General features: G+C 37.3%; 1 protein-coding gene across 1 annotated transcript in view; it reads left to right on the top strand.

The window, feature by feature from the left end:
• ARHGAP26 (Rho GTPase activating protein 26) overlaps nt 1-24076 on the top strand; it is a 3815868-nt gene that overhangs the window by 773164 nt on the left and 3018628 nt on the right. Inside the window, exon 4 of the mRNA XM_044069158.1 lies at nt 21693-21764. Coding sequence (XP_043925093.1) covers nt 21693-21764 — 72 coding nt within the window. The remainder of the gene's footprint in view (nt 1-21692; nt 21765-24076) is intronic.

Genomic DNA, 24076 nt, shown 5'->3' with positions numbered 1-24076 from the left:
CTTGTCACTATTGTCCTGGCCTTGTATATGCGAGATGAACATTCCAGAGGCATTGCTTGTTATGCTTGGCTCGGGAATTTTGGTGTGCCAGTAGTAGTAAGGTCTTGTTGGGTTGGGCTTATGTTTTGTTGAGCAGCAAACTCGATCTGAAGGGAGGAAGGAGACAGGGAGCATTATGGGTAAGGGGAGGAGCTTGGAGCTCAGATCAGATGCTAGTGATGCAGCTGTGTTGGATTCGACTCGGATCCTTAGACCGCAGGTTGAAGACAAATGAAGTGCAACTACTCAGATGGAACGTTATGGTGAGTACATAACTTCTTTTTTGCTATCAACCTGGGTTCCCAAGTCCCTCACGACTGCTTGCGTACTTAATGCCTTGTTATCAATGTGATAATTTGTGGGGACATCATTCTCCCCGAGAGGTAGGATGATGCATTTTTTGGCATTCAGTTTGAGGCCGTGTTTCTGGCCCCAGTCATTTGTTTGGGTGCGACCCTCTTGGAGGATGTCCATATCACTAGGGGAATTGATGACAGCTCCCAGCTTACAGTCATCTGTAAACTTGGTCAGCCATAGCCTACTAAATTTGGCCTGCACCTCTGAGAAATATATCCCAAACAACACAGGCCCCAAAGACCAATCCCGGGGGTACACTGCTTGTTACGGTTCTATTACTTGAGGTGGCTTCCCCTATTTTGACTATATGAGTTCTATCAGTAAGCCAGTTTGCTACCCATCTGGTAACATATGGCTTAATGCCTAGTTGAGAGAGTTTATCTATTATACTTGAGTGGGGAATAGTATCGAATGTCTTGGCCAGGTCAAGGTAGGCAGTGTGCACCATCCTCTCCTCGTCTATGGCTTTGGTGATGGTCTCAAAGAAGTCGACCAAATTTAACAGGCATGACCTCCCCTTGACAAAACCAAACTGTGTCGGATCAAGTATCAGGAGTTTGCCAATGTCCTTGTTAATGAGACCCATGATAATCCGCTCCATGGCCTTGCAGATCAGTAGTTAGGGGGTCTGTAATTTCCTGGATCAGTGGATGCTCCACCTTTGTAAAGAGGGATGACAGTAGCTGCCCTGCAGTTGGCTGGGATGAAGCCAGTACTCAAACTTTGGTTGAATAGGGTGCCTAATGGTGCTGCAAGTTCCTGCTTGATTTCATGTAGGATGCAGCCTGGGATGTTATTTGGGTCAAATGGAGGCTGTATTTTTTGCCTTTGACACGGCAGTGATGACTTGCTCCCTATAGTTAAGGGGAGTGGGGCAGGTACTAGGGATGCCCTGTTTCACTGATGGGGGGGGGGGGGACAGAGGAGTGAAGTTTTCACTGAACCTGTCTACCAGCAGGTTGGCTATATCTACAGGGTTTGTGTATGTGGTGTCCTTGACCACCAGTTCTGAGCAGATCTGGGTGCTTCCCTTGAAATTGCGGACATATGTGAAGAAAGTCTTATGGTTGTCTTTAATCGGTGTGGCCAGTTTGGACTCTGTTTGTTTTGGAGGATTTCACTAGTGCTTTTATTTGCTTGTTTGGGCTAATGAGAGATTTCTTCCAATTAGACACCTTCTCCTTCTTGATCCTGGACAGCAATTTTTTTCCTTTTATTATAGAGTACATCGCAAACCATACTGATACACTCCCAGTTGCAAACATTATACATCACTTACAATCTACCCAACAATTTTCAGTCAAACATTACATAGCTCATTTAAGTCCTGCTTTCTATTAAACCTCATCCCTCCCCTGTTACTATATTCACTACTTCTAATATAGTTGATTTAGATTTTGATTTCCATTTTCTAGTAATTGCTTTTTTTGGCAGCTGCCATAATTAAACACTGCAAGGCCTTACCATATCTTGGGAATTCCGATTCTGTATCATAATTTAGAAAAATCATCTCCCTCATCAAACCAGTCCACCCACCCAACATCTCTGACTGTGCATTCTGCTGGGAATCCTTAAAGTACACCTACCCATGCACTCCCAGAAAATATGTTCTCAAGTACCTCTTTCTTCCCAGTCACACCTCCATTTACTGTCTACCTGAGGAAAAATTCTCTGGAGTTTAAATGTGGTGTAAAATATCTATGTAAACATTTCTAAGCAGAAATCCTTAATCTTCTAGATTTTGCATATTTTGGGAGCGTGCCTGAGGACTGTAAGTTTCTCTGTAGGTGTCCTTCTGCTGACACTTCTGTGGTATCTGTGGCATCTGACAAGCCATGTTAGTTGCTGCCATCTACGAAATTACTTCCGTCTGATAAAGACAGCAGAACTATGGAATGGCTAGGTGAAAAGGTTTATACCCCTGCTGCCTTAGCTTTTAGAGTTGCCAATTGTCAGACCCATATGGCGAGATGCAGTTTAGCTTTTCTTTCCTAGGCCTGTCAGGTAATTTCTGATCTCCCGGACTCTGAAGGGAAGACTTCTGCTCTTTCCCTGTTAGGGACTTCTTCCCAGCTGGCTTGCCATTCCATTGAGTGTAGTTATGATGCAGCAGATACATCCTCTAGGGCTGCTGCCTTTGGTTCTGTGATGAGGAAATATTCCTGGCTTTGGCTTCAACCTTTGCCTGATATTAAGGCTAAGTTGATAGATGCTCCTCTGGACAACAGATACTTTGGTGAAGCTGTTGCTGATTTGTTTAAGTCTCTTCAGGATAAGGCAAGGCCTTGCAGGAACTTGTTCCTCATGTGCCTAAATTTCAGAGAAGTTACCCAACTAAGCCAGCCTTTGTTCGTAGGTAGTCTCACCCTCCCCACCAAGGGTAAAACGAGTGGAAAGCGGGCTCCTCCTGCTAAAACTACCCATACTTCTGTGTCATAGAAGTCTCCCTTTCCTGATAAACCAGGTGCTGACTATTCTGTTTTTCTTAGCCACATTCCTCTTTCTCTTTATCTTTCCCTTTCTGTTCCTGTTTGGTTAAAGATAATTCAGGACTCCTGGGTTCTGTCCATTATCCAGCTAGGCTATTTTATGGTCTGGAAATCTCTTCCCCCTTTTATGGAAATTCATCAGCTTGCTCAGGAGCATTGGCCTTCCTGTCCAGGAGTGCTTCAGGATCCTCTGATTCGGGGAAATATTCGGGAAGTTCCAGTTTCCCAAAGGGGAGGGGGTTTTACTCCAGAATGTTTTTGGTGCCCAGGAAAGAGGGTAGTTGGAGACCTATTCTGGACCTCTGTCACCTGAACACCTTTCTGAAGGTCTCCTCCTTTTGTTTGTTGCCCCTTCAGACTTTGTTCCCTCAGGCTAATCTAGTATCTCTGTATCTCAAGGATGCCTATCTTCATGTTCCTATTTGTCCCCCTTTCAGAAAGTTTTTACATTTCTCTATTGCTTCCTGGCATTTTCAGTTTTCTGCTTTGCCCTTTGGCCTTTCTACTGCCCCAAGGGTATTTACCAAATGCCTCGCTTTTGTGATTGCTTTTTGCAGGCTAAGGGGGATCCAAGTCTTTCCCTACTTGGACACTCTCCTGTTTCAGGCATCCTCTCCAGAGATTTTGTTGCAAAATCTTCATAGGATCATAGGAAGTTACTAAGCTAATTGCCCTAGGGCCCTTACAAGCCTAGCCAAGTTCTACCTTTATTTCCATGATCAGCACCTATTGTCCCTGTCCAAGAGGGACACAGGTGGAACTCCGGGAGTGAATTTATGGTTACCCATCCAGTCCAGATTGCGTTTGAAGAGGGCCAATGGAGTGTTGTGTTTGACATGAAGTGGGAGTCTGTTCCAAAGATGTGGTAACCTCTGGGAGACAAATCTGTCCCTCCAGCAGGTTGTATTTATGTCACATACAATAGAGCGAGTAACCTGTGTACCGTTTGACTTGCGCAGATGGTGCTTTTCCAATAAGGCAGGATCTGAGATTGCCTTGTATGCAAGGCAGAGATCGCCTCTGAGTTGTCTGTATGAAACGGTGACAGTGATTTCAAATGATTCATGTAGGACAGATGCTGAAGTCCTTGAATATTCCTTGTGAGGAACCTTTGTGGTCTTTCCAATTGCTGCAGGTGCTTTTCTGCCTTTGTCACCTGCTTTAGCTTCTAGAGTTGAAGCTTAACAATTTCTCAAAGGTGTCCTTATTCGGCCTCCCAGGAAGCCTGTTCCTCCTCTCTGGGATCTTAATTTTGTTTTAGAAAAACTGACCCAGGCTCCTTTTGAGCCTGCAGCTTCAGCTTTCTTGCAACATTGCTCTGGGAAGACTGTATTTTTGTTAGCCTTTGCTTCTTACAGAAGGGTGTATGAGCTTCAAGCCCTTATGGCTTGCTCTCATTTTTGTGGTGTTTAATAAGGACAGGATGTCTCCTCATACTAACCCTTCTTTTATGCTGAAGCTGGTAAATTAATTGTCGTTTAATCAGTCTATTCATTTGCCCACTTTTTTCCTTTTCCACAATCTGCCAGTGAGAAGGTGCTGCACACGTTGGATGTGCATAGAAAGCTCAGGTTTTATTTGAATAAGACTAAGACTTATTTATTATTTATTTATTCATTGACATTTGTTCACTGGGAAAGTCCACTGGGCCAGGCTAGCCCATTTTCTTTGGAGACCCTGGGAGAAAAGCTCCAGGGAACATACATAGCATACAAAACAAAATTAAAACATATTTTTACATAAGAAGTATCTTAAAAATAGTATATAAAATTACAGAAGATAGATAAACTTACTGGAAAACAGAAAATAAAAAATGCATATTATAAAGTGCGATTCAATAAAGAAATTTAGTACATCATACAAAGCGTAATACAGTGGCATTTGTCAACAGAAAATAAACTAGGGAGCTGAGTCTGAATAGCTAACTGAAGACAGCAGAGTTTTAGAGCTCCATAAACTAGTATAAAATTCAGGAAATTATTTAATTTTTTTTCTAACAAAAACACTTTGAATAGTCAGATAACAGTCTAAAATAACAAACTACAAGTTTTGGTGGATCTCTTTAAGACATTTCCTGTCAAATTATATTTAAGTCTATTAACAACTGGGGAAATGAGTAACATGAAGAACTCTCATTCTGAACTGACACTAAAAAAGGAACTACAACTGGTGACTACTACACTACAAGAATTATCAATGAAAATGGATGCTTTTAAGGTTAACATGCAAAATCTAAAAGAGAACTGTCAAGAGCAAACAGATATTTTCAAAGAAATGCTTCAACAGCACCAGACTAAGGTAACTATTGAAACTTCTTTGAGTAACATTGAAGGAAGGCTCAGAGAGGAGGAAATCCAAAGAGACTTTATTTTGAATTAAAATTCTTGACTTATCAATGAAGTAGATGACTTGGAAAACAGGGAAAGAAGTTCAAACATCAGAATCTTTGGCTTGCCCGAGAAAACAGAAAGAGAAGATATTTTCTTCTTAAACACTTGAATTCCTGAGGTTTTTGATTTTAAAGAAGGCTTTTCATTTGGTATTGAAAGGGCTCATCGAGCTTTGGGAAACCCAGCTAGAGCTGAAGCTTCATTGACATCTTCTACACCACCAAGGTCAATTATAATAAAGTTTTTATCTTTCATGGACAAAGAACTGGTGTTAAAAACTGTGTGGAGAAAGAAACCTATCAAATATAACCAAAACCTAATAAGGTTTGATAATGATTATTCTGCTAAAGTGCTGGAACAAAGGAAAAAGACATGGCCACTAATTAAAATACTAAAACAGAACAATATTAAAACTCAAATGACCTTTCCTGAAAAAATAAAAATCCTGCACCTAAATGAGATGAGAACCTTCAACAACCTGGAAGAAGCTTTACTATTTATCAAAAACAATAATATCATATCTATTCCAGAAGATATGGATTGGGCATCTCCATCCCTGAAGAGAACCACTTGATAAGAACTCCCAAACTGATATAAAAAAAGAAAAAAACAAAAGAAATGAATCTAAAATAGCAGTTTCTGCAAAGTCTCTCAAAGTTTCTACTGCAACGTAATTATTAATGATACATCAACCGGGCTTAAAACTGTAATGTAAACTATACTCTTGTGTATATATGTAACATATATATGTATAGATATATATATATATATATATATATATATATATATATATATATATAAAGGGAAAGGTATGTGTCTGTATTATTCTTTATGCATTATTTGCTATATTTGATGTATATTATAGAAATAGTTATAAAAGTCTTTACTGTGCTGTCTTTCTTCCTTCCCTTTCTTTCTTACCTTTTGTATGTATAGTAACTTGACTAGTTAATTCCTTATTCCTAATAGACTAAAATGAGTTAAAATCCTAATAGTCAAGTTTCACCTTATTTCTTTAATGTTTCTGATTAAGCGTTAAGTAAGTGACACATTTTCGTTAACTAATACAGCAATACCAAAGATTAGCAATGTTGGTTTTTTATGATAGTAATTTACTGTTTCGATTGTTGCTTGTTTTTTTTTTAAATTGAGCGAATGAATGATGTTAAAGAAAATATTCCTTTAAATGTTATAGAAGCGTGGTGTGCTATGCCGATAAATACTTAGCTTTGTATTATTATAATTCCTTTAAACACTGTGATTGAGTTGTGCACTTAGTATCAAGCATATAATGCAAGTATGGCACATTTATCTTTGGGAAAATATGTTTGATAGGTTTAAATGCAATTAGTAAACTTAACGTTGTTTGGATTCAAGCTGGACTGGGCTTCTGTACAGAGAAATTGTCACCACACAATGATGCCTTGTTTAGGGACGTAATCTTTTCTATTTGTTCCGGTTGCCATTAAGGGCTGATTAACCTCATGTGAAAAGATTGACTCTCCATTTTGAATACTGAAGTTACTAGGGAAAACTGGGACCTTGAACTGGTTAATGACTGAAGAGTGACAAACAGATAAGACTGTTTTAAGGAGAATGAGGAACTGCAGGTGTTAACTTTGTGCAGTGCAAGTAGTGCTGGCAGTAATGGGTGACCACATCGTAACTGAATAATGGATTTGTAGTGGGGTTACAGTAATGGCATGGGGTGTGGTTGCATAGTGATGGTGAATGATGACTTTTGAATGGCTTGAAAAGAATTGGGGATACTCAGAAGTTGAAAGAGCTTAATAGTTAACATAACTCAGATACATATGTATGTATAGATGGTAAGGATACATACATTGTTATAAAGAAATATTAAGCCCCAACAGCTAAATGTTATAATATCATAATCGTATTTTAAAATAGTCTCCTTTAAGAATTACAAACGAAATACTGAGCTCAGATGAAATGGGAAAGAAAGTTAAGAGTGATAGTCCACCAGACATATCTATTTGTTGGACTAGGAATGTATTTTATTCCATGTTTTGTAGGGTTTAAAAAAAAAAACATCAATATTGTTAAGATTCTTGTGGTATCCTAAAAGAAACAAAATCACATATACTCACCATATCAGACAATGGGATCAGGAAGGAATACGTTTCCCAGGTATTGAATCCTATATAAGGGCTACTTTTCTTAAAACTGTGATAGACTGGATAAACCCTAATTATGCATCTAACTGGAAGATGTTACACTCAAGTATAGTAATAAATGAAAACAAATTAAATACTTTAACTATAGATAAGGATAACATATTATTGTATTCATTGAGTTTAAATTTACTATATAATATAACTAAACCCACTAAGTTAAATTTAATTAACCATCTTTTTGAAACTTTAGGAAATTTATTAATATAAATCTGGATTTAAAGCTTTGGTTCACAATATTAACTCCTTTCAGTATTACTAAGAACTTTCCAGATATGACTCATATGGATATATTTACCTCTTGGGAACAAAAAAATGTAATATGCTAGCAACATTACATAAAAAAACAAGTCTTAGATATGCAGTATATGTTGTCAATTTAATAAATTCTCATGAATGGTTAGTACTTAAGAATATCTTGACATACTCCAAGGATCTATGTAGGATAGTAAGTAACTCTTCTTTCCCATATTCACCCAAATTTATAACTAGATTGTTAGGAATTATATATAATAATGAAATATGAAAAATGAAACCTATTTTTATAATTTAATAAAAAATTAACACCTAAATCAGCATATTGGCAGCATATTGGCAGTATATTACTAAAGGATATCCGATACCTTTAACCTCAGAAAATAAATCAAACATACTACTTTCAGTTAAATTAACTTCTTATTCTCAATACTGGAGAATATTTAACTGGAAATACCTACATAGATCCTTCTTAACTCCTGAAAAATTTTAAAAAAATCAATTCTTCTAGTAATGGGTTATGTTGGAGATGTCAACAGACCAATAAGACCAATTGGTCTCACATTTTCTATAACTATACGCAAATTAAAGTTTTTGGAATGAAATTAATAATTTCTTACAAGCAATTTATACAGACACATTTGTCATGACCAAAGCTTTAATATTATTGAATATAAATGAAGGTTCTTTTATAAATAAACCTAACCTTTACTTATTGTGGGACAATACTAGCTATAGCTGGGAAATGCATAACCAGGAAATGGAACTTTACCACAGAGCCCAATAGAGAAGATTTTTTGTATTTACTGAAGAAGATGGCATTAATGGAGGTAAAAACCAAAGAACTAAGAATGTTTCCTAAGCCGCTAGTCAATAATCCCTGGAAGAAAGTTTTGCCATTGATTGACACTTTACAAGTGGAATCAGTCTCCTCATGAAAACAACTTTATCATAAGTTATGTTTAATAATTTTTGTATAAACTTGTTTTTATTCAAATCTACTCATGTCAGACTGAATGTAAATACTGTATATAGTTATTCTATTAACATGTTAACTGTAAATTATTTCTGTGTAAAAAAAAAAAAAGAAACTCTTATACTCAACAGTAAATATTTATTTGTGTGAACATGGAAGTAAAGGTCAGTGTGAAGGCATAGGGGTAAAAATAAAGAAATCGAGAACATCATGCAAAGCATAATACAGTGGTGTTTGGCAATAGAGAATAACAAGCTGCTATACTCAAAAGAAAAGGAGTAGATCACTTAACTTTATTTGATCAAGAAGTGGAAACATGGAAATAAACAGCGTGAAGGTATAGAGGTATGGGTTTGTGATGGCATAAGGGTAAAGAAATGAGAAGTGTTGAAGTCAGAGAAGGAGGTGTGTGGAGTATGGTAAAAGTTAGTGGTCAGACATGCAGTACAGGAGAAGTAAGTTTGGTAAAGTAGAGGGAGAGTGGGAAATAATGAGAGAAAGGTGGGGTAAAGAGGAAGAAGGTAGTTTGGTAGAGTGGAGGGAGAGTGGAGACTAGTGAGAGAAGGATGGGGAAGAAGGAAGGAGTTAAGAGATGAGAAGGGGGTGTTAGATGACTGTGCAGTGCACTTTTGAAGTTGGAAGGTCTTACTTGAAGGCATATAGATGCTGGAAGATTATTCCAAATTTTGGAAATAATCCAGGAGTATAAGAATTGACCTGCAGGTTGTTTGGGTTTATGTACTTGGAGAAACTATTGATGTTCAGAACCATAACAGACGAGCTAGAGTATACAGGGTAAAGAGGGAACTGAGTGCTTGGATAGTCCTGAGGTTTATATATAAGTTTATGGGAGATTGTGAGCTGGAAGAGGAGAAGGTAATGGGGGAGCTTAAGCCATTGTAGTTGCTTTAGGGTAATATAGTGATGAGAGTAGAGTGGTGACTATTTGTAGAACATTTAGCAATCTTATTATAGCATGTTTCTAATTGTGTCATTAAGGAAGACTGCAGATTAGTTAATAAGGGAGAACCATAAGTTAGCGAAGGTAGAAGGTATGATGGAGCTAATGCTTGCTTAGAAGGGAGGGAAAAGAATTTGTTATATCTATATAGTAGCCCTAATTTTTGTGGGTTTTGTTTGTTATTTTGAAAGTGATGATCGAATTTAAGAGTTTTATCTATAATTACCCCTAATAGCTTAGTGTGGGTAACTAACTCAATTTTAGTAGCGTTAAGGGAGATAATTTCAAAGTCAGCTATATTAAGGGGCAAATTTCTCTTGGGAGTGAATATCATAAGTTTGTTTTGTTTAGGATTTAGAGAGAGGTGATTATTGTGAAGCCAGGTTTCTACTGTGATAAATGCAGCTTGGGTGATTTGCTTTAGCGTGTTTGAGTTGTGGGCAGAGCAGACTGTTGTGGAGTCATCTGCATACTGGACTAGGGAGGCCTGCTGAATAGCTTGGTGTAGATTATTATTAATAAAAATATTGAACAGAAGAAGGCCTAAAATTGAACTTTGGGGAGGAACACCAGTAGATTTATATATGCAAGGGGAAATTGAGTTCTGCCATTTAACAGCGTGCTCTCTGTTAGAGAGGTAGCTTTTGAACCAGTTAAGAGACTGAGTGAATAGGCCAATACTAGAGAGTTGGGAGAGGAGGATAGAATGAGATATAGTATCAAATGCTTTTCATAAGTCTGGAAGAGGGCTGATATGATTTCCAGAGTCTCGTGCTTTGTTCACAATGTCTAAGAATGAGATTAATGCAGTAGATGGGCTATGCCCAGGAAGGAAACCGTACTGAGTAAGGAAGAGAAGATTATTTCCAGCAAAGGGGGAGATGGGTGGGGGGTCCACGTCGACAGAGGTACAACTGGCACAACCGACAGAAGAATTACAACAGTTACACTTGAGTTCAAGATTTTGTGATGATTTGTCCAGTGAAGAGTTTACACGACATGTTTTCTATTAATAATAATGTTTATGATGGTGATGATGTTGAACACGCTGACATTGACAACATGGGTATTGCTGACATGTTTTCTATTAATAATGTTTATGATGATGTTGAACATGCTGACATTGACAACATGGGTATTGCTGACATGTTTTCTATTAATAATGTTTATGATGATGATGATGTTGAACATGCTGACATTGACAACATGGGCATTACTAATAATTTTCAATAACGTGGTGACAATGATTTTAGGATTTATAATTATTCTGATTTCAGGATTTCTTAACATCATGTTAGTCTTTTTAAGAGGGTTTCCTTTATTCCTAATTTCAGGTATGAGATTGGGAGATTGCTTATTAATCTGAGGCTATACACTAGACTTTTGAATTTAAGGTGATTTTTTGGGAACAGTTCTAATGTGGATGTTGACAGAGGTTCATGGAGTCTCAAAAGAAGTAGTGTGTTTATACCACCATACAGTACTTCTGTTATGGTGTTTGAGTGTCTTTGTACAACTTAGATATGTAGGTGTTTAGAACATGGAACACTACCCAATAATAATTTATCTACATCTGAGCAGTTCTGTTTGAAAGAACTAACACAAAGTAACCAGTACAGGGTGATGAAACCCGATAAAGGTGGTGGTGGTGGTGGTTATTATGTCAAACACTGAATACACCTGCAGAATACAATTATTATTACATGACACAGAAACCTGTGACTTGGTATCAAAATTTGAGGTACAGAGAGCCTACACTCAAATTGATTGGCAGCTTTATTAATTTGTGTGATGGGATTATTACTCATGATGAGTTTAGTGGAACATCCTATTATCCCCTCCATTTTTGGAATTCCCAAAATTCATAAGAACATCAACTGTTCACCCTTTAGGCCTATTGTGGCAGCTGGAGGCTCAAAAACTGAACCCCTTGCATCATATAAAGCTATCACAAGTAAAAATATATTGGATAATCTGCCATACATTCTTAAAGATTCCTGGCATTGCTTAGACTATATTAGGAAGATCCAGGTGGAATATACTGAAGAATGGTGGTTTGTAACAGTGGATGTCATTAATTTGTTTTCTGTGATCCCCCACCAAATCGGGTTAGATTGGTTTAGTAAGAGTTTGACAAAACACAGTAAACTGCATCAGGTAAAGAGAAGCCTTTTAGTGAATTAATGGAGATTGTACTACTCAATAATTACATACTGTTTGATGGTGAATATTATAAACAGATGACCGGGGTTGCGATGGGAGCTAGATGTGCACCCATTTGTGCCAACCTTGTGTTGGCTGAATGAGAGGAACAATTTGTATTCAAGTCTGATTACATGTCCAAAATTTTGACGTACTTAAGGTATTTGGACATTGTACTTATTTTATCGAAGGACTCCAGGCATGACCTTGAGGAATTTATTGGTTATCTGAATGAAACAGCAGCATTTTTAAAATTTACAAGTCATTTTTGACAAGGTTAAAATTGATTTTTGGACATACAGTTATACAAAGAAAATGGTCAAATACATTCCAATATTTTTCATAAAAAACATACAGTAATTAATTCTTACATTATGACAGCTGTCATCCTATCAAAAGAAGATGTGGTCAGGGGGCGAGAATAGTGAGTCAAGAGATTTGTTTTAGGGTAGAACTTGACAACTTGATAGATATGTTCAAAAAGAGAGGGTAGCCCCCTGATTTACTAACCAATGTTAGTAAAGAAGTTGAGAAAAGGAGAAATGATGACTCTAGGCCTAGTTTGCTACAATACATGACAATAATAATCCCGGTCAGAACTACCAGTCTGGTATGGTTATTGAGTACAATCCGATGGGAACCAAGGTTAAGAATATTATACACTCTGTATGGGACAGTGTGTTTACTCAGGAATTAAAAGATGCAATTGGATGTTTTCCAAGGTTTATTAATAGTAGAGGTCAGAACTTGAAAGATCTTTTTGAAAAATCTTCTTGGACAATTAGTCAGAAACCAGCTAGGATGGGTAAATGCGCGGTACATGTAGCACTTGTAAATTTATTAATGACGGACCATACGTACAGATATGCAGTTACAGGAAGACATTAAAATGTCCTGGGTATTGTAACTGTAACACAAGTATGGTGGTGTATGTGGCTACATGTCTATCCTATACTGCATTTTATGTGGGTATGACCACAAGAAAACTGAGATTATGAATACTTGAGCACAATAGAGACATTAAAAATAAAAAATCTACAAATGCCCTATTTAATCATAGTAAGAGTTGTAGTAATTTTAAAAGGTTTTTATTTTTTGTCATTGACAGAATGCCAAAACATGATTTTGGAGGAGACCTTAAAACTTTACTTGAAGTGAGGGAATGTTTATGGCAGTTACGCTTGAATCCATCTAATGCACCAGGCATCAATGACAATATTTCAACAGTGTGTGTATTAAAATATAAATCACAGTTTTTATAATGTAAGCATATTTTAGATGTTTATATAACATTAAATTCATGGCTAATGTTATTTTTTTATTTTAACAGGATGAGTGAGTTTAATTATTTTTATTTTGCTGTAGCTTCAGTATAGACAAGTTTTTGCATACTAGGTGGTAACTTTTTATGTTGAAGGGAACTGGATGCTTGGGAGTTAAATGTATTCAACAATTAGAGTGTAATTTGTTTATTACTAATTGGTATATAATTGTTAATTCTGTTGTTTTGCACTGACTCTGATGAAGCCTAACTGTGGATGAAAGCGCTTAGTCAATTTGGTTGTTTTATTAAAGGTGATGTTCTTTCCTGCTTACAGATCTGGTTTGTTACTAGTTTGGAATGGAGATGTTGGCTGTGGGGCCACCTTTATGAAGTGGTAATATGATAGCTTTTTCCAGAAGCCAGGAACGCAAGATTCCTGTATGGATCTATTAATCAGAATGCTAATGGGGTAGGCCACTGAGTCTGCTGCAAGTTTGAGGAATTTGGCAGAGATATTGTCGGCAGAGTTGGAGCAGGGCTTTAATTTTAGAAGCAGTTTTTTATTTGGAACGTGGGGATAGGATAATGTGTGAAAAGTGGTGGAGGAGTCAGATATATACCATGTGGTGAGATAGTTTCAGTGTATAGAGAGGAGTGGTGAGGAGAAGATGGTGAGGTAGTAGTAGTGTTGGAGTTGGGGAGAGGCTGGGAGAAGGTAGAGGTGATATTGTCAATAGTGTTATTAAAGTAAGAATTAAAGATACTTGCAATTTGTTCTGGTGGCTTATCTGGGTGTGGGCAGGGGTTGGGTTTAGTGCCAGGGTTAAGATGATTGTTGATGGAAGACCAGAAAGCTTTAGGATTGGGTTTTCTACTAATTTGCTGGTTCCAGAAGTAGTGCTGCTTATCTTTAGAGATAGGTTTCTTAGCTTGGCTACTGAGCTATCTGTAACGAATAAGATCAGATGTATTTAAGCCAAGATTTGTATGCTTTGTCCCTGTCAGTCATAATTTGTTTGGTAGCTTTACTTAGCCAGGGGTTATTATTAATTTTGATTCTTTTAATTCCTGAATGAGCTAGACTAACATTTTATGAAAATAACTATTAAAGTAGAGCAAAGCATCATCCATGGGAGAGTCTTAAGGATATTCCAGTTAATGCTTTTCAGGATTCTGTTGAAAGTGTTGGGTTCAAATTTAGAAAGATTTTGGACTAATTAAATATATATTTTTTGGGGATGGCTGAGCATGCTCAGAGAGCATAGGCAGGGACATGGTCACTAATAGAGTTGGACATAGTGCCAGATGTTATAAATTTAGAAGGATCTGAGACTAGAATCCAGATTAGGATGGATCCTTCATTAATTTTTTTGTTGTCCTTAGTAGCAGTAGTAATAAGTTAGGTGAAGTGAAATAGGTTTATGCTAGCAAAAGACTGAGTGGAAGAGATAGATGACCAATGAATATTCATGTCCCCCAAGGATAATTGTTTCATTTTTATAGTGAAGGAAAGCCAAGATAAAATGCTTTCTAGAGTTGGGATATTTCCAGGAGGGATGTATAAGACTATGATACATAGTCTTTTTGAGTGATTAATTTCAAGAAAAAAGATCAAAATCTCAGCATTTTGGAACTGAGGAATCTGGGCTTTGTATGGAGTAATACTGATGCATCTGGGCTAGATGAGGGCCACACCACCTCCTTTTTTCTTTTGTCAGTCTACTCTAATTTGGCTAAAGTTTGGTGGAAGAAGCTCTGAATTTTGAATGGAAGATTTTAACCATGTTTCTGTGGGTGCTAGGATGTCAGTTTTGTTTTGGGAGAACCAGCTATGCAGCTCTGAAGTTTTATTACAGATGCTTTAGAAATTGAGAGTAGTTATGTAAAGCGATTTAGGACATTTGGAGAGGTTAGAGTTTGTGAGGTAAGAGTTGGTGGGTCCTGAATTGGTGTGGATGTCACCTAGCAGATGAGAATGGAAAGGATATGAGAAGAATGATGACTGGGGTTAGACAGTTTAGAGATAATGTAGTGAAGAGAATGGAAGAGGGAGTTGTGTGAATAAAGTAAGGTGCAGTTTGAAGAGAATAGGTATATTTTGGCATACAGAGTAGGACTTGGGTGATAAAGGCTAGGGCTAATGTGTGAGTAGGTATCAAGTGGAGTACATGGATAGCAAGGGGAAGAGTATGATTTATGAGGCAGAGTAAGACAGTTTAGTTCTGTGGCTTTGACTAGAGATATAAAGAGTAAGGAAAAAAGGATAAGGGATAAAGTTTGATATCTAATGGGAGGCATGTGTGATATGAAGAAGTGGGGAAAGGAAGTGATGAATTGAGATCAATGGAAGAGATTGGGAGAGACAATAGGAAGAAGATTGGTTGAGAGTGGAGGGGGAGTGGTTAAAGACAATAGGAAGGAGATTGGTTGAATGTGGATGGAGAGTGGTTAGGGAGAGTATGAAGGAACTTGGTTGAGTGTAGAGAGGGGAGTGGTTAGAAGAGTATAAATTTAATGAAAGTGGGGGCAGGTGGAAATGGGGGTAGGGTAGGGGAGCAGAGTGAGCAGGCCCTTTCCCTGTTCGACCTTGAAGAAAAAGAAAAACAATCAGCTAGTTAAGGAAAAAAATTAGGGAAGTGAAGGCAGTGTAGAGAAGAGGGCTAAAGGTGGAGAAATTGTAGCTAAAGAATGTCGGTTGAGCAGTTAGTGTGGACGAAGAAGTGGGAAGAGAAAAGTTTAAGTTTCTTTTCAGGGTATACAATAAATAGTGAAGAGTGAGTAGTGACTTTTCATAAATATGATCACCTTTTTGTTTACTTTCATCCTAGGTCCTTAGGACTGGCTGTGTTCAAGCAAACTGTTTTTCTTAGATTTCTAAAAGCATTTCTTTTTGTTATTCCTTTCAGGTTAAGAGCCTTCCTTCCTTCTGTTAAGGCTCATTTTACTAGAGCTGTTGCTTCTTCTGGTGCCTTTTTCAAGGGTTTGGATACTAACTATGTAAAACTATTCTTGAGACAGTTACCTGGCTTCTGTGCATACATTTACCATGCACTACAAGTTGGATGGAGTTTCCAGGGCTAGAGATGGTTTTGCCAGGGCCATCCTTCATGGGTTCCTAGAGAAGTCTACTGGTCCTTCTTCTTCCTTTTCTTCTTTCTGAGCTCTGGCACTCTCCCTTTTGTAATGAATACTGCAGCAATGTAAGATCTTATGACAGTAGATGTCCTTCTCTTCACTGTTGCAGTATTCACTCCCTCCTCTCTTCCCTCTGGTCATTTTTCTGTTTTGGATATATTGATTACCTCTCTACTCCTTTTGCTGGCGTTCCTACTGGGGCTATCACTTCTGAGGATGGTATGTCCGGACATCACTTTTATGCCCTACGCTACAGGATGACACATGTGACGTACAGCATACCTTAGAACAATCTAAAGACTTTGATATACTGGTCGGATTGGGTCGCCCTTGGCAGGGGATCGCTATTGTAATGAATACTGCAACAGTGAAGAGAAGAGCATCTACCATTATGGTAAGAACTTGCACAACTGTGCTACCTTTCACGTTATAGTCTTGTTTAGCACATTCAGCTGCTACCTGATTTTTGCTTATTTCTGGATTGATTTTTATTCCTGCTTGACACCGATATGCTTTTGCTAAACTAAGCAGCGATGTCATCTTAGACTTGTTCTCCTCATGCTTTAAAACTTTCTCTATGTATGAATTTTGTGAAGTCAGCAGATATGTAGACAGTTCTACGATTGCAGATATATACATGTAATCAGTTTCAAGGAGTTGCATACCTTTTTCAGAACGGGGAATATATAATCCTGGTATACACTTATTTTTATAAATTATTTGATAATCGTGAAGTATTTTTCTTGTTTTCATGTCCAACTGATCCAGTACCTGTTGCAACCAGTCAGCCACCGCAAAACTGTAAGAGCAAGAGGAAATTGGTTTGTAGCTTAGATTTTGTTCCATATATCAGTGCTGTTTTCAGTGTTAATTTTAATCTTCTGAAATATTCTTTACTAAGTTTTGTTTACATTTGTTCATGTTTTGTTTTCAATCCTTCATAAAGTTCCAAATATGTATACCCTCCCTCCTTCCCAAGTTGCTTTATATCACATTCCTGTCCCAGACTATTTCCAAGAATTGATCCGACTCTGGGGAACACCTAAAGTGGATCCATTTGTCTCTTCTCAAAACGGGGAACTGAAGTAAATCTGCTCCAGGATTCCTTACAAACAGATACCAGGATGCCTTCTCATTCCCATGAAGGTGAATATTCGTCTAGGCTTTTTACCCTTTACACTGACCTTCAGTGTTCTTCTAGAGTTCTGGAAAGACTCTGCAAAGATTGTATTTCTGAACCCTTTGTTGACCCAGGTAACAGTGATTCTCTATTCTTTTGAAACTCACTTAGGGCAGTTACCACAGGCTTCTGCATATTTACAAAGCACTACAAACTGGATTCCTTTTCCAGGACCAGAACAGGATTTGCTAGGGCCCATTCTTTAGAGGATTCTGGATTCTTAATTTATTTTCTCCTCTTTTTTTAGTTTTTAAGCTGTGGTAATCTATCCCTATCACTTAAGCAACTGTATTGATTATCTTATTTTAAACATAGTACAGTTGTGTATGTAAGCTTACCGTAACAGTAGATGTTCACTGTAGCAGTAGCCACATCCTCACTCCACCCCTTTTGTTTTGGTGTTTTTTGTATTGCCAGTATGTGGATGTGTATAACCTTGTATGTATAGTTGCACTTGTGTTTCATTTAGTAGCATTGTTTCCATTCAGGTCTATAATAGCCTCCTTTCTTGAGGCAAGAAAGTTCTGTGATTTTTGGTGCTGTCCTTTTGTAGGATCTTCTGAAAGAGTGCATGGAGGGTGCCCTTATTATTTGAAATGGTGGCACAGGGTAGGACCCATATAGCTTAGGTTACTACAACAGTGATCAGATCGTAAGTGCATGGAATCATCTTTTGTCATAAGATGGCTGACTTTTCACCAGTGCTGTCAGTAAATACCCCACTGAGGAGAAGGTCCACTTGTATTGCTCGTTAAAAGACTTTGCTGACTACAGGTATCTGTTCCACAATGGTCTGCCATTAATATATACTGTTATAAGCAAAGTCTGGTCTTTCAGTCCCATGTTAGAAAGCACTTTGAGAGCAGTTTTTCAGAGCATCTTACCTTGAATCTCTTGATTTTGCCTGGCAAGTTCTTTATACCTATTCAAGTGTTTGGGATACTTCTTGGGATTCTGGCTTTACTGTGTCTGCTACTGAAAGCTGTTATAGTAAGGTAAAGCAGAAATGTGACTGCTGAACAGCTGGTGATAAGGAGGACCTTTTTACAGTGGGTAATTCTTTTTCCTGTCATCTTTTCATGACTGATCCCTGTTCATCTGAACTTTTAGAACACCTTTTCTTTATGTTAACCAAGACATTTTAATTTTACCCTTTGTTAGTTCAGAGTGACACAATAAATCATATGTTAGCTTTGCTACTTCTCAGTTTGTATGGAATCTGCATGTCTGGCCTTTGTCTACAGTTTTCACAATGTGCACCAGTTTCCTTTCTATCCAAGAGACATCAAAACAACATTTCTGTAATGCATAATTGTGCTCTGTAGTAACCAAAAAAGCAAATCTCTAAAATAACTACATCTTATACATAAACACAGTGGGTAGTGATGAAACAAAGCTCTGATAAAAACCTATGCTTTAGTGACATTAAAGCATAGTTTTTATCAGAGCTTTTTTTCATCGCATAAGCTGTAGTTATTTTAGGCAATGCAAGAGACATGCCATTAGGTAATTTACTGGTCCTCTAAATTACTTGTAGATGTGTGGGCAGTATGTACGTGTGTGTATATCTGCAAACTGTATTTTCAGAATACTGTCTATCTCAGGATAAAAGTCCAGACTGTAGTGCTTGCGAAGATGTATGCTGACAATAGCTGTGGCACAAATATCTGTAGAGAACATTCCTGAAACAAGTAGTAATCTGAATTACTTTTATTCCTTACACCCATTGGGATAGTTTCAAGGTGTCCATGACCATGAGCAGGATAAATGAAAGTGTGAATGACTAAAGTTGTTCACTCCATTTTATTACAGATGGAACCCTGTTCAGCCACGGGTCCGAAACTTGGAATGACTGTGGTGCACACTTAACCCAGCGCAATTATGTCATGCACAAACCAAAGCCAGCATGCCACTCTGATGTGGATGTGATTCTTATAACAATGTTTAGACCACATAAGATGAGTATGGATAAGTGTCTGGCCCACTGAGGGTCCAATGAAAGATTAGCTGATCTGCTGAGCGCTTGTGTATCTATTTTTATTCTGCTTCCATGTCTAGGGCTTCTAACTACCATAAATTCCAAACAATCTCTGTAAAGAAATGTTAAATTTATTATTTATTCATTTTATTTTACATTTGTTAAGCGGGAGAGTCTGACTGGATAAAAGTCCATTTTCAGATGAGTCCCGAGGAGAAAAGTTCCAAGAGATAACATTTTTATAGTTAACAGACAATACATTAAATATTAGTAAAAGGCAGGCTACACAAATGTTAGTATATGACAATTATATGGTACTTACTTTGAGACATAGTAGAGCAAATTGGAAGAGAGTACATTGGACAACATTCATGAGATACATTCTTTCACCTCTAGAGAGGCTAGATGTATAAGTAGTCCTACTGTCTTAAGTTAAGGCAATACATCTGAATTTGTGGACATTATAGATCTGTAGCTAAACTATGAATCTGATTAATAATAGCAAAATACTGAAGTACTAGCCAGGGGTGATACAGGAGCGTAGTCTGTTATTCGTGAAGTAAATTTTAAGTAGTTTCTTGAAATGAATTGAGGAGTTGTTGCCTGTTATATGGGCAGGAAGAGAGTTCCAGAGTTTAGAAATATAGCAGCTTATTTATTTATTTAGTGGCTGTAGATGGATTTTCTGAGGAAAGAAAGTAGTGGTACAGCATGATTAAGAAAATCTGGTGAAGTATTCAATTTTGCCTAGTAAAACATTTTATGATCTTTCATAGAGCAATATGTGCAATTTGGTATGGACTTGACAAAGTTTAAAATTATGGTAATGAAGCTATATACTCAATGGTGTAACTAAGGTCTTATGTGAAAGCAAATTTATTTGGCTGGAGAGATAAGCAAACTTTTTAAGTTTAATTACTTGAAATATTTTGCATAAACAAAATATTTTTCACAATTTTGGACTTGTGTGAACTTGCTTAATCTTTTTGATTTTCTAGTAGGAAACCCAGTTTAAGGAAAATATTTCCTATATGTAGGAGGCAGTTGAATAGACTGGATTTGTAAGGTCAGCAAACATAATTTCATTCAGGAGCTTGTCAGTTTTTGATTTGAGAAAGCTGTCCTTTCTGTGCCTTTATTTCTGATCTTTTTAAAATACTTGGGAAATCCATTTATAAAAATCTACAATTGTAGTATTTTTCATCTGTTTTCCAGTTTTACTAATCAGTTTTATGTTTTAAGGAAGGTGGCTTTTCAGCTCCACTTTCTTTAATGATGACTAACCTGTTGTATAGCCTTCTAGTTTCCTGACAATTTTAATCTTCTGCAATTTTTCCCCTGGATACAAATGTTGACTGATGTGAATTAATTGGTCACTGGACCATCTGTTTTGTCACAGCATAGCAGTGTCAGATACTCTGTCCAAGGCATTGTATGTTTTTTTACTTCTGTAATGTTCCAGATTTGGAACAACACAAGGGTAAAAAGCAACATTCTTAAATCCTGTTTCGATAAATGCAAAGCAGAGATGATGTATTAAAGGTCAGTGGGAGTAAAGGATGTGCTGACGGTGTTTTTATTTCACTTTCTTTGTTCTACCTATTACCTCTTCCTGTCTGCCACGACTATCAGTTAAACCTTCATCATAGAGTGTCTCATTCAGGTAACGTTTCCTTCTAGTCATGGGATTATACCATGCAGGGCCTTTTATGCTATTATTTGCCTCTAGTTGCATGTTACTAGGCAGTATGGTAATGCACTTTTTTAAGGGGGTGGGTTTGGTATATTGGTTAAGGTTCTTACCTCACAGACACAAGTGCAGGCTTTTATTCTGATCTTGGGTTGTTGGCTAGACTTAAAATGGCTTTTCAGGACAGTTAGCTTAGTATTCATGTATGAAACTATGCAAGTGTATGCAGTTTAAGTTTAGGATGAATTGCAAACTTTTGTTTCAGATGCGCCACACTCATTTTCCCATTACAATGCTACATGATTCTGAGCAATTCAAGTTCCTTTTCCCCAACTCCTGAACTGTCTTTGAAAGCATTTTTGTGATATACATGCATTTCTTAGTTAGACAAATGAATAAGCAGAAATTAACTTTTAATAGTGGCTATTTGTTTTACAGTGTGCTGGCGACTCTTAACTGACCACTGCAGTGTTTTGTGACCCATCTATTTTTGCTATGAAAACTGTTAGTTCTTTATGTGCATTGCATGTGTAGGGAAGGACACTGAACAAAATATAGTAAACATTTGTTTTTACTGCCAGATTGAAAATGCTGGAGAAGTGCTGATTACACCACTGGAGAAATTTCGCAAGGAGCAGGTTGGAGCCGCAAAGGTGAGTTTATGATACTGTACTACGTCTGCTAAAATTAAACTGAATACAAGTTGCCCTTGTTTTTTTTTTCTCACATTCTTCCTGAGGAACTTTATCTGTTCTATCTTCTGCACACTGTTTTTACCATGTAATGTAAATGCTACACACCTTTGAACAACATTGTACTAATTCACACTTTAAACAAAGGGAATATTAACTGATTGAAAATGATACTGTTGTAAGCATTATCATGTAGAGGTGCTGTGTCTCTTTGTAGAGTCTCTGACTGATATAACATTACAAAATTAATATTTACTGCCTTTATTTTGGCTTATAAAGTCCAGTTTAAAGCATCAAACTTAATGAATGCCACTAATGTAAAGATTAATTTATCCTGAATAGCTTGCCATTTACAATTTTCTAGTAACACTTATGGTTCCAGAGATATGAATATTTCTTTGGATCGAAAGATGATAACTTCATTTTTTAAAAGGCTCAAGCCACACCCACCGGGAGTTACAAGTACACACTCAAAAGAGCTATACTGGAGGGAATGACTTAAGACAACTACATATTAAAAAAAAAATCAAGTAATTTACAAACAAGTGCACAGTCTCACAAACTTCAGTGAAGAAGCTTCAGCAGTAGTCTAAGACACCACAACTGGTCATGACTAAAGACTCTACCCATTGCCCTGAAATTAGCTAATGTTTTGTCAGCATTTCTTCTTATAGTGGAATCACCATGCACCATTTTGTACAAAGAGTCAAATCAAACCCAGTCCCATGGATAACAACTCATGGCCCTAATTGAGAATGCATGGACAAATTGGCTTAACAACAAAACACAGAGTGCTTGTCAAATTTGCAGATTCCTTAAAAACCTTGTTTAACAAAAGATTATATCAGACAAGCAGTCCTAGTGCCATTTACTTCAGCACAAATATCATAGCAATCAAAAACACTTTTGGTCCTCCATTATTCCTACCAGTCCAAACACACCCACACAAACAATAAACAACAACAAGGACAGCATTGCTTCCCAATTTAATTCATATTCTATACAGACTATGTTCTCCTTACTCAAGGATATCCCACCTCTCTACTCACAATCCCATTAAAAGCAAACTCTTCTAAGTTAGTATAGTTTCCAGCCTGTTCCAACAGCAAGTGTAAAATATGTCTGTGCACAATAAAATTAACCACCTTACCAGCAGACCGTTTAACTGTTGTGCATCTTACAATAGCAGCAGACACTCTCAAGTACCCTTGTCTCTATCCTTATAAATCATTCTGTCTTAGAAAAATGTGCCCCAGTCCTCTGGGGTAAAAGTCCTTTATTATATCCCTACATGAAGGGGACACACAAAACTTAATTCACCAACTATAGACTGATAAGTATCTTAACACCTCTATCAAAAATCCCAGAAATATGCATTTGTATATAATTCTTAAACTAACTCATCAGTAATAACCTCCTCTCCAACCCCACCATATTTTCAAACCAAACATAGTACTGCAACCACTGTTCTTAGTGTCACAAGCTCCATAAACCACATGAGAAATTCTGGCAACTTGGTATCAGCTGTTTTTTATTATCTGTCAAAAGCATTTGACACTCTCTCTCACCAACAACTACTCACAGAACTTTCATACCTCATCCTCTAACACTCAAGCCTGTCATGGCTTCATAGCTGCCTCACAAACAGACAGCAGGTGGTAAAAATGAATCCAAGATTTTTCACCCTTTCTACCTCTTTCCATTGGAGTCCTGCATGGTTCAGTAGTTGACCCCCCCTAATTCAGTATCTTTACAAGTAAACGTCACACAGGCTCCAAGTGAGCAACCATAATACAATACGCAGATGATGCCACCCTCATCTTCTGTGACCCAACACTCTCGATGACCTCACCTAGGACACCTTCCCATCCATTGAAACATGGCTAAGAAAATCTCACCTTCTTCTAAATCCTGAAAAAAAACAACACTAATGCTGTTCACCCCAAAACATTTTTGAGACCAAAATCAGTCTTTTTTTAAAATACTGTCCTAAAACAACCCCAGGATAGTAGCACAACAATCAACGCTACTAGGAGTCACAGTAGATGAACAGCTAAAATGTAATCTACACATGCTCCATGGTGTTAAAAAAAACACCAGAAACTTGATTTATTATACAGAAATAAATACTATCCTTTTAAACCATTCTGTCTCAGAAAACCTACTTATTACCATCTCTCCTTTATGCCTCTGCCATCCTGAATAACATTCATAGCACCCCAGAAATGAAACTAGACAACTATTGCAACAAAATTGCTAGATTTGCAACCAGT

This window comes from Protopterus annectens, chromosome 4.part0 (genome assembly GCF_019279795.1).
Source record: "Protopterus annectens isolate FY-2018-M chromosome 4.part0, PAN1.0, whole genome shotgun sequence".
NCBI classification, from domain to species: Eukaryota; Metazoa; Chordata; order Ceratodontiformes; family Protopteridae; genus Protopterus; species Protopterus annectens.
This window is presented reverse-complemented; position numbering and strand designations above follow the sequence as displayed.